The sequence below is a fragment of the Nelumbo nucifera genome, chromosome 7 (assembly GCF_055504915.1).
Source record: "Nelumbo nucifera cultivar China Antique chromosome 7, China Antique-T2T, whole genome shotgun sequence".
Taxonomy (NCBI): Eukaryota; Viridiplantae; Streptophyta; class Magnoliopsida; order Proteales; family Nelumbonaceae; genus Nelumbo; species Nelumbo nucifera.
This window is the reverse complement of record NC_142655.1, coordinates 5474098-5488784: the sequence shown is the minus strand read 5'-3', so window position 1 is coordinate 5488784 and position 14687 is coordinate 5474098. Positions and strand designations below refer to the sequence as shown.

General features: G+C 37.3%; 1 protein-coding gene across 1 annotated transcript; it reads right to left on the bottom strand.

Annotated features, from left to right (window-relative positions):
- Positions 1–3827: 3827 nt before the first annotated feature.
- On the bottom strand, positions 3828–13225 carry LOC104597429 (ATP synthase subunit O, mitochondrial-like). Its single transcript, XM_010258949.3, has 6 exons — positions 12939–13225; positions 12292–12342; positions 10208–10451; positions 7535–7647; positions 5823–5909; positions 3828–4205 (listed from the first exon to the last, which is right to left on the bottom strand). The coding sequence occupies exons 1-6, from the start codon at positions 13044–13046 to the stop codon at positions 4077–4079; spliced, it is 732 nt and encodes a 243-aa protein (XP_010257251.1). The 5' UTR covers positions 13047–13225; the 3' UTR covers positions 3828–4076.
- Positions 13226–14687: the final 1462 nt, after the last annotated feature.

The following is a 14687-nucleotide window of genomic DNA, read 5'->3' as shown; positions in this document are numbered from 1 at the left end:
TTGGTTCATTTTATTGAGTGATAATCATTATAGTTTTGGAATCCTAATTGATTTTGATGGTCAGATGTTTAGCGTAGAAACTGTCCAAGCAACTAGTTTCATTTCATTCTTAAATTGTTCTTATATTAAAAACCATTGATTTGATCAGTAATTCATTCACCTATGTGATCAAATCATTAATTCATTTGACCCGAGCAATAATTTTTTATTATTATTTTTTTTTAAATTACAATGGATCACTTTGGACTGGACCATCAAACCACTAACCCAAAACCAATGACCAAAGCGATTCCAGTTTCAGGTTGGTTTTCAAAACATTGAAATAATCATTTAATAGTAGCAATTAAGTATCCTAAAAAATTTTGTATGTATTACTATTCATTGGCCTTACAACACAGAGCCTGTAGTTATATGGATTTGATCTCATGCCTCCGATGCCAAATGACCATTCAAACAATCAGGTTATTAGCCAATAGGATATGTTATATGTTACATCAAGGTTCAAAATATCGTTACATATCGGGACCTTTCCGATACACCCCTACTATCTGGAACTTAAACTGATCTCTCTAAACCGGTTTTGAAAAAAAAAATAAATAAAACATAAAAAAGCACTAATACAGACTAATCTGGCGTATCGTTCTACATCATATTTAGAACATTGCGTTGCATAAACATATGTGCAAATGTGAACATGGACTGAGCTACATAAATAATCCTGTTTTGTCATTATATAATTCCATTTTATCAGGGGCAATGGTTATTGTTAAATTGGCAATATTGACAAAAATAAACGAAATTTTTATAAAACAAACGAGTCTGGTAGCTGAAGTCATTCTCAGCAAACATAAGAAAATTGAATCACGAGGAACACAAGAAAGAAATTGTACACTAGATTGAAAAATCCCTTTTGAATGTAACACAAACACGTTTCTCTTTTAGCTTTTTCAACTTTTAGCTTATTAGGTGCAATACTAAACACATTTATTTAATTAAATCCAAGGAAAACAAATGCTGCAAGTTCTTCAGTTTGCATCACTTTTTTTACTTGTGAACTCTTTTTTGACATTCCTTATATGCTATGTTATTTTTTTGATTCATTTTACAGATGGGCTCCTAGAGTTTTGCTTGTTTTCCCAAACTCTCATAGTAGTAAAAGTGCTACAATATTTTCTCCATAGCTAAAACTCTTACTGAAACTAGTTGAAATGCCAGAGTATACTGGTATAGTTCTCTCTCATTCCTTTTTAGAAGCACTTTTCCTGTTGAAGTAGCAAGTACTTTTTACTTTAGAGAATCCCAAAGAAAGTAAAAAAAGAAATATATTGAGGATTTCACAAGAATAATGGACTCGACAAGTTGAATTTAGGGATTGCCTACTTGATACGGAATGATGCTGAACAGCTGAAGTAGTCAGTCTGATGAGTAGACTTTAAGCTATCAAATTACAAGAAAAATCCACGAGTTTTGATGCCCGCCAATGATATGTGATGGATGTTTCAAAATTTTCTGGTAGTGGTTTAGGGATCATTTTCACATAGAAAGTGAAAGATCTCATGGACTGATAGACCTAACCAATCAAAGCATGAATTTTGGATCTTTATCAAAAAAGCATGCTTCTCAGTTGGTAAGGTCTTTAGCTGGTTGTAGTGGAGACTTGGCATCGAATCCCGCTTTCACCAGGGTTGGGACTTATGGACTACCACTATTGTATAGCTCCATAAATTAAACAAACAAAAAATAAAAATCATGAAGACTGTGATGTTTGCTTCTCCTTGGAGTCTGCAACTGACTGATTTTGATGCTCACTCCTTTAAGCTGTGTTTGGTTTGAAGGAAAAAGTAGGGAAAGTTTTAATATTAGCTTAGTGAGTTCATTTTTCTTTGTTGTCAAAGTAATAATATTACAGGGGAAAGTTTGGAGTTTCTGAAATGGATGGCTGCTTGCTGTTATTATATCACCTTCCAAAGTAAACAAGAATCTCCAGAGTGATTATGTTTCTAGTGATCTCAGAATGAATGCATTGTTCATCTGTTATTTATGGACTCCTCCACTCTCAGCATGTTTGAAGACCAATTGTGATGGGAGAAATCAATTTGGATTTGTGTGTTATACTGATCAGAATTTGGTGTATTCTGCTGCAGGTAGAATTTTTTTCCTATATCTCAAAGGGGCTTTAGTAGCAGAGTTGGTGGCAATCAATCTGCATTGGAGATTTTGAATTTGAACCTAGTGTTGCCATTTCAGGATTAAGAGGCAATAAAAAACTGGGTTCCCATGGACATGCTCAGCTCCTGGTTGCTGGACAGCATCAACACTGCTTTCATAATTTACTATTTTGTTGGCAGGCTAATAACGTCACTCAACACTTTTGATTAGAAAGTTAAACATTTTACTTAAGTTATTTGGATTGATGATAATCTACCTATTTGTCTTGTAGATGGACTTTGAATTGATTGTATAATGCTCCTGTTATTTAAGAGATATATTAGTTTGATCATTAAAAAAAAAACATTCTCGCTTTAGTTTTCCCTTTATGATTTGGATGACATGTATCTCAATCCCTCGTCATTCCTGAATTGAAATTATCATTTTTAGCTAAAAGAAAGAAAAGTTTAAACCATGAAAAATCCATGCCATCAATCTTAAATTCTTAATGCAAAGCTCATCAAACTGTAATGCAAATGCAAGTTTTCAACTTAACCACAAAAATATATGATGGCTGTTTAATGGTGAAAAGGGTTTACTAGTCGGGTCAAGTAGGGAGATTCCTTACACAGACCACCTATCTCTGCCACATGAAGGGGTCTTGTCTCTTCTGGCCGATTCAGATCATCTATAAGATAGGAGTTCCACTGAACTTGCCACATTTTCAATTTCAAAGCTCACATCAGAGATTCCTTGAAGGTAATTTCTATGATGCCGGAAGGGTTCTTTAACCAATCAGAAAACCAAATTCCTTTCCTCTTCTCTCATTGAATGCCTTTGTCACTGCTGTTGGTTATGGATTGAGCCCTAGTTTGGGAATGCTTATTTTTAAGAGCTTATTGGAGTGAGCACTTGTTTGAGGACAGGTCCATACCAATAAGCACGTATGGGCATTTGGCAAATTAGCCCCAATAAGGGCTTATTCTTAGAAATAAGCCCGTTTCAAATAAGCATTCAAGAAGGTGTTTATTTTAAGCATTACTGAAAAAACCACTTATGCTTCTTGACGTGTCATGGTCCGTGAAAAAAAAAAAGCACTTTTTCACCAAACACTGACGGAAGATTGCACTTTTACTGTTGTCTCAACGGTTGCTTATGCTCACAAATTTGATGCCTTCATTAGGATCGCCGTGGACGTTGCCTTGTTTCGTTCAGTGTCCCTGCTGGTGGTTTCATTGATGGACATCGTCTATACACTTTAAAAATGGAACTATGGTCTGAGAATCAAGATGAATCACATTCTTGACATCTTGCGTTTTAATCATTATGAATCCCATTCTACTTCATTGTCAGTATTGTGGATATGGGCATATGCATCATCGTTTTGTACAACATGGCAAACATGCTTTCCTTGATAAAATAAGTACACCAAAGATCTGAAAGCCTAGGTTGTCAACGAGAAAAAAACGCCAAAAGTTCTGACTGAGATTCTTTGGAGTTGGCGATCAACCTTACATAGGAAGGTGAAAGCGGCCATTTCGTACAAAAATTTGCTTGAGGTTGGTTTTTATCCAGCCCACCACTCCCAAGACCCCAGATGGCTGAACCAAGGAGTTGCCCGAGATTGAAGGGGATGTGTAAGAGAAAAGCTTAGCAAAGAAAATCTATGAGAGAGGGAGTGAGAGTAGAAAAATAAGATTCAGCAGGTTTTGTCCCCAAACTAAGTAACAGAATAATAATAGTCATCTTCTTTGTAGATTTTATTTTTAAGAAATGGAGAGCCCACCTCCATGAAAGCAGGAAGATAAACAATTCGGGGCTATAAACAAAAGGAAATATTAAAATAATTAAAAAAAAAAACACTTTTTTTGGTGCATCGGCATTCGACAGGATTGAAGCAGAAGTAACACAAAAGTAGGGGGTTTCCTTCAGAGGCTGTCGAAGTTGATGGGCTCCCGTAGGAACCGTTCCATCTGTCTTGCTCTGGTCTTAATTGACATGTCAAAGACCTTTTGCCCAAACTCCACGACCAATCCTCCAAGAATGCTAGGATCAATCTGCCAGATGTGTCATGTTAATCATCCTTCTCATAAACAAAAATAAAGGATTAAAGCTTGGCTTCCAAAGTCCATGTTTTCATGTTCAAGAAGGTGGGAGGTAAGCTAAATTCAAATCGATGGTTCCAGACTCAAAAGCCAGCCAAGGGTAGATCACAGAAAAAAAAACAATTAAATAGTCCAATTTGTTTATATTGGCATGTAATTATCAAAAAACACTTTTTTTGTTATTCAACCATTATGCTAATCCCGCCGTCACAATGGTTGGGGGGTGGGTTCGGGACTTCAGGGACAGCCACCCCCCGGTTGTGTTGTGCAGCTCCATGGTTCACTGGATTCTTTTCTCCAACCGTAAAAACCAAACGCCGCCATTGAATTTCCTTCTTACAAGTCCAAGTCATTTACAAATTAGTTATGAAACCACCAAGCAATATTGCTAGCGTTCAACATGATGATGAATTTACTTAACATTGATTGGACATTTTTATCCAATACATTACATTCCATATCCTTCAATCTTTTGTACCTAGATGGCTATATTTACAAGTTGAAAAAAGCAAAACATGTCAAAGGTAAGGTGGTTTTTGTAGCTAAGATAGACTAGAATATGGTGGTTCCATAACTAATTAATACCACTTTGATGGCAATTTCTAAGAATACCAGAGAGGCATCTTACATGAAAAGCTTAAACCAATCAGAAACCCACGTGAGTTTGAATGAATAACTCCTCATCTGATACCCCTTTTTCAGGAGGGGGGTTACAAAGAAAATCCTAGAAAAGGTTTCCTAATTCAGTCAAGAAGGGAAGCAATCTAGACAATTCTATTTATTTTTAGACTGATCAAAAAAAATAATTCTATTTATTTTTAGACATCGAAGATTTTGTGGCCAAACTAAATTATCCATTGCATAAGTCACCCTCTAGCTTGGTCACATATAAAAAGTAAAAACCCCTAGGTTTACACAATGTTTTCAACATGTCATTGACCTGGCCGGTCAGACTAGTGACCCAGTGGCCAGGTCACAATACTGGTTCAGGTAAACCTCCAACCCACTATTTTACAAAAAACCATTGACTTGGTGGTTGAACTATTGACCCATCTGTCCCATCCAACAGGTTACCACATTATTGTATTATTTATTTTGTTTTCTGAAGTTTCTTATGTTAATGACATCATTCACAGGTTAACCATTGACCCAGACACTTAAACTGCTGACCCATTCACCTGTAGGCTGTAGGGGAGAACAGTTCAAGCTCTGGCCGGGTTTTAAAACACTGCATCTATATCAGCCAATATCCCTACCTTTACCTTGTACTTACATTTGCATAACAACATAAGTACTAAAAAATTATCCCAACTACCAAATCTCATGTTTCTGTTCATGTATAATTATGCGTATATGTCTATTTGTATAGGTATTTCTATGTATTTATTTATGTGTGTTTATGCAAAAGGAAATCCTAACCACCCTACTCTGACAAGAGGATAGCATTATCACCATATGTTTTATCAATTAAAATGCCCTTTCTCAAGGTACCCTCTATCTAGATAACTAAGACGCAGTTTTTCTTTTTCACTTCACAAAGAAAGACACCATGTTTTATGTGGTAAATACCTTCTGTTCAAGCTTAACTGTCTTCCCTTGTCCAATAATATCTTGCAGTGTCGCCTTCAGTTCTTTCTCCTCTTCTGGGGGAAGGGGCTGCGAAAAAGGTAAGAAAACCCCATCAATAGCTTTTTTTTGGATCATAACAAAAAGTTTTCATTAAAAATAAAAAGACCCATGGGAAAATAATTGAAAATTAATAGACAAGGACCAAAAAGGAGTCTCTGACTAAAGGGCTTTTCCAAGCATTCAGGAACCAAATTAACTAAATCATGCAATGCACTATTAACCTAATCATTACCTGGCTGAGGCTAGAGATATTCTGAGTGCTATCAATATAAATCTGTTTTGGATTCCAAGGGATTTAAATTCTGTACATCATGAGTAGTAGTGAAATAACATCCCCTCCGGAGAACGAGGAAATTTCACCAAGTTTCAGAGGAATTGTGAAGTGTACTCAGTGAGTGAGAGTTATCTTATTTTCAACTATCAAAAAATAGCATTAACTTTTTCATGAGGTTCTTTGCTGCTCTTGGAAGATAAGTGTGTTTGTCTTCCTCTTGTAAATCTTCTATTGATGATTTAATGAAAGTGTTATTGATCAAAAAAAAACAAAAATAGCATTAACAGTTACTAGGATTCCCACGTACAGATTATATGATAGGAAAAAAGATCTAAAGTAGAAAATCAAAGAAACGGAACAAATATTCTTCCCAAGAGTCAAAAGTGAAATAACACTGAAAAAAATCTAAAAAACTCCAGGAGACACTTCTACTGTCCCAGGTTGGGCAGGTCACAAACAATCTTGCAAAGAACAGATAATTGAGGGAACTCACTAATTTGAAACAGAAATTCAGCAAAGACACTCCACATACATTACATGTGGATCCTTATGTGTCTCAAAGTAGTGATGTGGCAAATTCCTTTGAAATATATGATATAATATGAGTAAGTCAATATTTATATGTGTGTGAAATAGGGAATAAAAATGTCATTTCCGCTAAATAAGCACTTATTGGGAAGTGGCTCGCCAAACATTCTCACCCCAATAAGTACTTAAAACAAGTACAAGTGGTTTGGAAAAGGGGTCGCCAAACAGCATTAAGTACTTAAAAAAAAAGTACTTGTGCAACAAGTACTTATTTCTCAAACCGCTTAATCACCAAACATAGCCATACTAACCTTGCAGAACCATGCATTGGAACTTGTCCAAATGGAGAGATAAATTGAGTCTCTTACTTCTTTTGCCCAACTATCCTAGGAACAAGCGCACGATAACTAAGAAGCACAATTGTTGGGAAGAACCATAGGACAAGTACAAATTAAATAAATAAATAAAATACTAAACTATAAGCAAATTTTATTTTTATCATTGACGAGAACCATAGGACAGTTGGGAAGAAATATTTGTTCGGCCTTGGTCCAGCCTGGCTCATGATCACCCAGAAGTACCATTCCCTAAAGAATCTGACACATGTCCAACATGAACATTTTGTCATTTAGGAGAATCGATGTAAAACCTCAAAATACATCCAGTTAGACACTAAAATGCAAGTTACAAAATCATGCCAATATTGTTTGTATTAATGAAATGATTCATCATTAACCATCAAAAAAATAAAATAGCCATGCCTTTTTTTTTATCAGCAATAGTCATGCCAATGTTAAGAAACAATTGTGCTCTTAGCAATGAACTATAAGAAATTCCGAGCAGAACTTACAATGACAGTTGTCACAATGGCTTTCACCTCTTTTTTGTGTTCCATGGTCAATTCCAAAAACCTCTTTGCAATATTCTCAATGTGTCTTAGTCTCCCATTGTCAGCTAAAACACCTGGTGTACATAAAATCAGAACAAGCACAAAGTATAATAAGAAAAACCTTTCTAAAATTTAACGCTAGTATGGGCATTGTAAAGTCACACGTCAAAAAAATATTTGGGAACGTCTGAAAAGGAAAGACAGCAGAAGACCAACAAACAACCAACACCATAGAATAAATCTTCTATATTTTTACAAGTATGAATCAAATCCCACTAAATGTCGGTGAAAACATTCTATACGGAAACACAATAAATGCAAAATCACTATCTCAACACAACTCAACCAAGCCTTGTCCAACCACATATGGAAGCACAATAAGTGAAAAATAACTATAATACAATAAAAACAGAACAAATGGTCTTTTGCAAATAGTACAAGATAGGTATTATGAGCATAAAATATCATACAGAAATATGCACCTAGTGGGTCATGGTTTGAAATGGTTGGATATACACTACACAGAATGACCCAAAAACAACAAAATGGAAGACAATAACAAGCACCAATGTTTAAAGAAACATATTTCAAAAATTGAAGATACACCAATGGTTAAAGAATCAGATTCTTTAAAATTGACAAGTCTGTCTTAGAACCAACAGACAAAGAGAAACATCTGAACAGTTAGCCAATCCAATGTAAAGTTGGAAAAGGCAAGTAATGATGAGGTCAATTTTTGCAACCTACCTCTTCTCACAGCAATTATATTGAGCATATTTTCTATGGCCTAAGATAAAAAACAATCCAAGATTCTTATATAACCTCCTCCTGGCTCCTACATTGAAGCGTAAGTCCTATATGATCCTTAACTCTGTTTTCATGAAAGGACACATCTAAATGGCAATAACTTCATAAAAAGATTCTCCTTGTTATCCTCATCTATAATCCATAGGTTAGTTAACCCATTATTTAGCTCCCCTGCAATATAATTCACAATGTTGAGTGATACTTCCACCTTGTCCCAACTATATGGAACTGGCTAGATGAATCTTGTTTTGCCACTCCATCTGTTCAGTGCCATATCATTATTAAATTATGGGCACTTAAACCATTTCTTATTACTTCCACCCAAGTCCTTTTCGGTCTGCCTCTAGCTCTTCTACCTCCTTCAACTTGTAACAGATCAGACAGCTGGATACAGTATCGGAATATGGACTTCATGCTTGAAGCTGGGTTTCCTATCTAATTTTTCTGTAGTACTGGAAACAAACCTCTGCAACATTCAAATCTTTGGAGCTAAGAGAAAATACAGCTAAATAGGCCAATAAAGAACCTCTTACATGTTCAAATTGAACACCCAGGAAAAGTTAAATAAGTCTTATCTCAAACAAATTGAAGCAGCTTCAAGGGTCCTTCTCAAGTGTTCAGGCATTCCACACCATCAGGGCAGATCTTCTGCTCAGACCTGAGGTCAACTGACTTTTTTGATGAGTAGTCTCTACTGGCTTCCAACCCACATTCTTTCCTTACTTCATGTAATCCATATTTTCTGTAGTACCAGAGACAAACCTCTGCAATAATCAAATCTTTGGAACTAAAAGAGAATACAGTTAAATAGGCCAATAGAACACCTCTTACATGGTTACATGTTTGAGTTGAACACCCAAATAAAGTCAAATAAGCTTTATCCCAAACCATTAGCTGCAGTTCATGGATCCTGCTCGGACATTCCAACCATCGGGACAGATCTTTTGCTAAGTGACAGGACCTGAAGTATCCACTGACTTTCTACTGATGTACAATCACCACATGGATCATAGGCTCAGCCCTCTTCAATGAAATTTTCAAGGTGCCAGCCATCAGAACCACCTGTCATAATCAAGCAATCAATCACCATATGAGAATCCCCTTTCTCCAATCTACATAGCTCTCTTGATACCGAAAGAAATACTTTGAGCCCTGCATGAGGGATAATACCTCAGTTCTGAGGCCTTGCAGAATAGATAAGACCTAGCTTTGACAAAATTCCCTCTACAAGTGTATCTAAGAGTATGGCAGTGTATATTGAACTTTCAAGAGTGATAATAACAATGCAATGCACCAGCATGAATCTTAGTTTAGTCGCTAAGGCAAATATGGACAACATGATTCTACACTATGCAAATAAGTCATGTGATAGACAATAGAAACAGACAATTTGATCTCTCTTTGATGAGGCAAAAGAAAAACACATTTAGAGCAATTTGTCAAGAAACCCCCAAAAACAATCAACAAACAAGATATCATGGGAGCTGCTAGGAAAAAGTTTTAAGAAAATGCATATCTTTTAAAAAGTTTTAAGAAAATGCATATCTTTTAAAAACAAGGTCTCTCAAAGGCCAAAACAAATAAATATCAAACAAAATTGAGCAGAAATTCCAAAGCCAAAGGCCTGCACACAATAATATGGGAGCCATGTTGAAATATCCATAAATCATTGAAATGCAGAAATACTGTAGTTTCTTCATACAGAAAAATGTTTTATAAAGAAATGCCTATTGGTAAACGCAACATAATTCATTCTTGCATTCTTTAAAAATAGTTTCTAAGTTTTGTAGATAGAACCAAAGTCCCCCATGAACTGTTTGAACATACCAAGAAAATTTTTTGTGATATCTGAAAATTTAGCTTCAGAACAAATTTCACTTATAGCCTTTACTCTTGTCTCTGCAGGCACTGACAAATCCTTTATGAACTGAGAAAAGGTAGGACTTTTCTTGGAAGCCTCAACAAGATCAAGAATCTCAGTCTCAACTTTATCCAATAAATTAGCTTTTGTTGCTGAGAGATACAAGGCAGATGCATAGTTGCCAGACACTCCAAACAAAGCTAGAGGCACCTGAAATATTAGAAAGAATCAGAAGGTCAATATTGGAAGAGATAAAATCAAGTAAATAAAACAGTTTAAGTATAATTCTCTCTTCGGAAAAATAAGATTGAACACCAAGGAACCAGACCCTGATTCAACTTCTTGAGGGTCATCCAAGAAAATAGGAAAGATACAGAGATCCTGGTCCCACATTACAAGCTAAACTTCCCTTTCAGGAATGAAGCATATTGATTGTCATGGTATTACACTTGTATATGCTGACTATATGGGGATTATACTTGTATATCACCAAGGTATTATGCTTTTGACTGATGAACAATTTGACTTCCCAAAAAACATATGCCTTGTTAAGCATGATTCTGTCCTGGAAGAAGAAGGCTCTCTAGAAAGGCTTTTCAAGGAGATCAGAAGCTTGTTGGTAAGGGAGTTGACTTTGCTAGTTTTCACAGAGAATAGTAAAACCACGTCACTAGTGTTACTATTAAAGTTCAAGAGTTTATGAAATATGGGAGATGCAGCCTTGTCATCCACTGTGAAAAGGAGTACTTCCTCATTTATAAAAAGAGCAGAAGTTTTTTTCTCGACGCATCTGATGAAACCAGCGAAGCTTATCCTGACCATTGAATCAATGTATAGGGGCAGAGACACAAAACTCGGAGTTCACAGTTGTCTTAGCAACGTCCTCAGCCAGTATTGGTACTTAGTTGCTGGTCTTACAAAGGTCAGGTTTGGATGGGCTTTGAGGTGACGATGTTTTTGATAGCCAAAAAGATGGATCATATCCACTCTTTTAAGCCAGAGGACAAGTTTATGATGGATAATCAGCACTCTGAGTTTCTTGCCACTGAGGGTACTTCTGTTCCATCTCTAATTAATCAGGAAGTTGGTTTCTCAGATGAGGCATGGACCATTCAAGCAGACAACCTTAAGGCCTTGCCAAAACTTAACTCAGTTGAACCGTGTGGCTTTAGATCCTATCTTTCTGAACATAATTTTGATGTTTGTGTTGATTTTCCTAACACCTCACAATGTTCACCTTCTTGTGATGATGTCTGTGAAAGTAACTCAATGAACAGCAATCTTGGATTCTGAACCAAAGTTCCAAATATCAATACAGTCCAGTACACCAGATGAGGTATATCAGACTTTACCTCAGGGTGCTTTATATTTTTCTTTTTACTTTTTCCTTCAAACTTGTTCAGGGGGGTTGGTATAAGGCCTGACCAACAGATACAATACGTATCAGCTGACACGTTGCGAAATTTTGATCCTTGTACTGAACCGAATACAAAAGGAGTGGATGAGAATTCAGACCAGAAGGGTGGGGGTTTCATTTCAAGTATACAAAAGGAAGCTAACACTAAGATTGAAAACTGGCTAGGGAAACTGCTAGTGAACTGTATTTAAGTTCTAGTCATTGTGCCATGGGAGGAGTTTGACTCTAATAGTAGGACTTATATTTGGGGAATGGCAGTGTATGTTGGGATCAGAAGGGTGGAAGATCATACAGGTGTGAATCTGAAGGAGTTCTTGAGGGTTTGGATGGTAACCTGATAGAGAGTTTGGGGTGAGTTTGTCTCAACCTAGCTATGCTAAATTTTTCTTTTAATTCTCTTTTTTTTTCAAAAGCAGTGCTCACTTTGATCAAGTGTCTGTCTTGCCTTACACCTTGTACCTCAAGCCTTATGAACCCCTTGTTCTTTAGTTGTGTTTTTTGCGTTTAAAACACTGAATATGACAATACCAAGGGGGGCACACATTATGCAATAATAAACTCTGTAATAAAAACACTTTCAAGTTCAAATACCAACTACTTGTGCAATTAGGAAGTTTATCAAATCTAGTTTACCTTGGGCTTTGATTCCTTTGGTTGTGATGCAGTTGCATAATTCCTCAAAACCTGGAAGTGCAAAAATAATAATTACTACATTACAGCCATAAAGAGAGATATAATTACGTAGAGTTTCTGCTTACACCCACTTTTTTTCTCAGAAAAATGAAGTTAACTAATAAAGCTTTTATGCATAGTCCGATCAAACTATTCAAATCAAAACTCTTCAAACTGAATGCAGTTTAAGGTTGTGGCTTTTGCAAAATGCCCAACAGAGGAATATCTAAATTTCAACAATGCCAATTAAATTTTCAAGAAAGAATTCTAAATCGGTGTTTATACAACATAAAAATAAGGTTCACACTACGTGCAATATATATGGATAACTCAGCAAAATTACATGTAGATTGAGCATTTCAACATAAGACCAAAAGTTAGATAAAAGTAACTGAAAAGAAAAAACGAAACTTACAATTGTATTCAACACTGTAAGCGAGAACAGATAATCGAAATAATCGGTTTAAACAAAACATCAATCCAATATTTGATTAAATCGCACAAGTAAAGGGTTGTCACGCTGTATGATCCAAGAAGGAAACCAAGAAATTCGTTAAATAAAAGCAAGAAGAAGACAGGGAAAATAAGATGCAGAAGACGAAGAACACCTCTGAAACTGCAAAACCAGGAGAGGATCTCTGTGCAGAAATGGGCTCATTTCTAAGGATCCTTTGCACGAGAGAGAGATTCGGTCTGAGGCGGCCTGCCAACGCCATTGCAGAGTAGTTCTTGAGCAGAACTATTCGAGAAATGCAGATGAACTGAGGGAGAGATTAGAGCGGAGAAGCAAAGAGCTGCGAGACTGAGAGAGACGGGTGCCTCTGAGGTTTTTTCGATTCTCCTCGAAATAGGAGACGGGTACCGATGATGACCTGACCAACCAGTCGAGATGGTCATTTGCCATCTCTCCGGTCTCCAAATAGAAGGCGCGGGATCAAGCCCGCGGAGCCACACACTTTCCGTGGCACGGTGCAAGTGCGTGTGCATCAGCGCAACTCCTCGGACCAACCCGAGTTGGCATTTAACAATTACCACTGCTTCAGCCTTCAGGCTCGGGCCTTTCAAACTCCGATAAAAGCCCAACCCGAGTCCGCCCAAGTTGAACAGGACTTTGGAGACAGCCGTAAATATGCAATACATGAAAAAAATAAGGGTAAACCCTTATGGTTTAGCTAATTGACTAAATGTACTTTTACTGTTTGAAAATTGATTAATGTTATCTGTTCGGGTCATGGCTGACTTGGGCCTGCGAGATACGTGGCCGCCCAATTATCGTCCTATCACGTCGGCCTAACCCGACCATGATGGGATAGCTTGCCCAAGCTATGCTATTACTGTGGCACCCCATCTTATCCTTCTAGCCATGTCAACTACATGTCATTTGAATGAGCACAACTACGGATAAAGAGGAAGCAGGAAGACAACTCCCCGAGGGAATGAGACTCTATCCCGAATACTTCGGTGGCTAACTTCATCCTGACAGCCCCGAAGCCCAATCCGACTAGGACATTGATCTTCGGCTATAAAAAGGTACTCCATGCTCGAGGTAAGGGATCCAACTTCTGAGACCTACACCGCTACTTAGCTCAGATCGGATCCTTATAGCTCGGCCCGACCATCCTACCACCTCCTACTGACTTGAGCGTCGGAGTTCTTACCCGGGGATAACTCCCCGGGCCTCTGACTTCTGTTTCCTTGATCATAGGTTTTGAAACGCGACCTCGTCCTTATAGCTCGGCCCCACTCTGCCAGTAAGGACTATTTGGTTGCTCTTCTCAGTTCATGCACCACCTCAGATTGGGCAGCATCATTATCCTTACTGCTTTTGACAATTGACTAACTCTACCCTTACCGTTAACATCCATTAATATTCCATCAAAACCCATAAACACGTCACAGCACATGACATTTAAAATTTTTTAAAACCTAATTCTACCCCTATCCCCTTCCTCTCAACCCAGCATACCCTTCCTCCTCCGACCTCTCTCTCTTCCATCTATCTTCCTCACACAGTCTCTATCAACACCAGATCACCGGAGATAACTACACCACATCAACAAAAAAAACCAAAAAAATAGTAAAGCATCTGTCAATCTTTTCACAGTCAAGAACAAAAAAGAATAAAAAAAAAATAAAGCAAAGAACCAATGAGTGAACTGACACACCTTTCTTCCTCTTTCTTCTTCAACAGTGGGGTGCTCTATTGAAGAAGCAGATAACGAGTGAACCGAATAGGGGCGGTGGCAGTGGCGGCAACTGAAGTGGTATGAGCGAACTGAACAGGGGCAACAGCAGCAGCAACTCTCTGAAGTCTGATATCTCTCTTCTTCCTCCGTCACCAACAGCGGCAACCCCCT

What these genes read in the sequence shown, in the direction of transcription:
- LOC104597429 (XM_010258949.3), bottom strand. Translation starts at nt 13,046, where the DNA reads ATGGCGTTGGCAGGCCGCCTCAGACCGAATCTCTCTCTCGTGCAAAGG. An exon ending in CCATTGTGACAACTGTCATT is followed by an intron (nt 5,910 to 7,534) that starts GTAAGTTCTGCT and finishes CCTTTTTCGCAG; the next exon opens with CCCCTTCCCCCAGAAGAGGA. An exon ending in CAGTTAAGCTTGAACAGAAG is followed by an intron (nt 4,206 to 5,822) that starts GTATTTACCACA and finishes CACATCTGGCAG; the next exon opens with ATTGATCCTAGCATTCTTGG.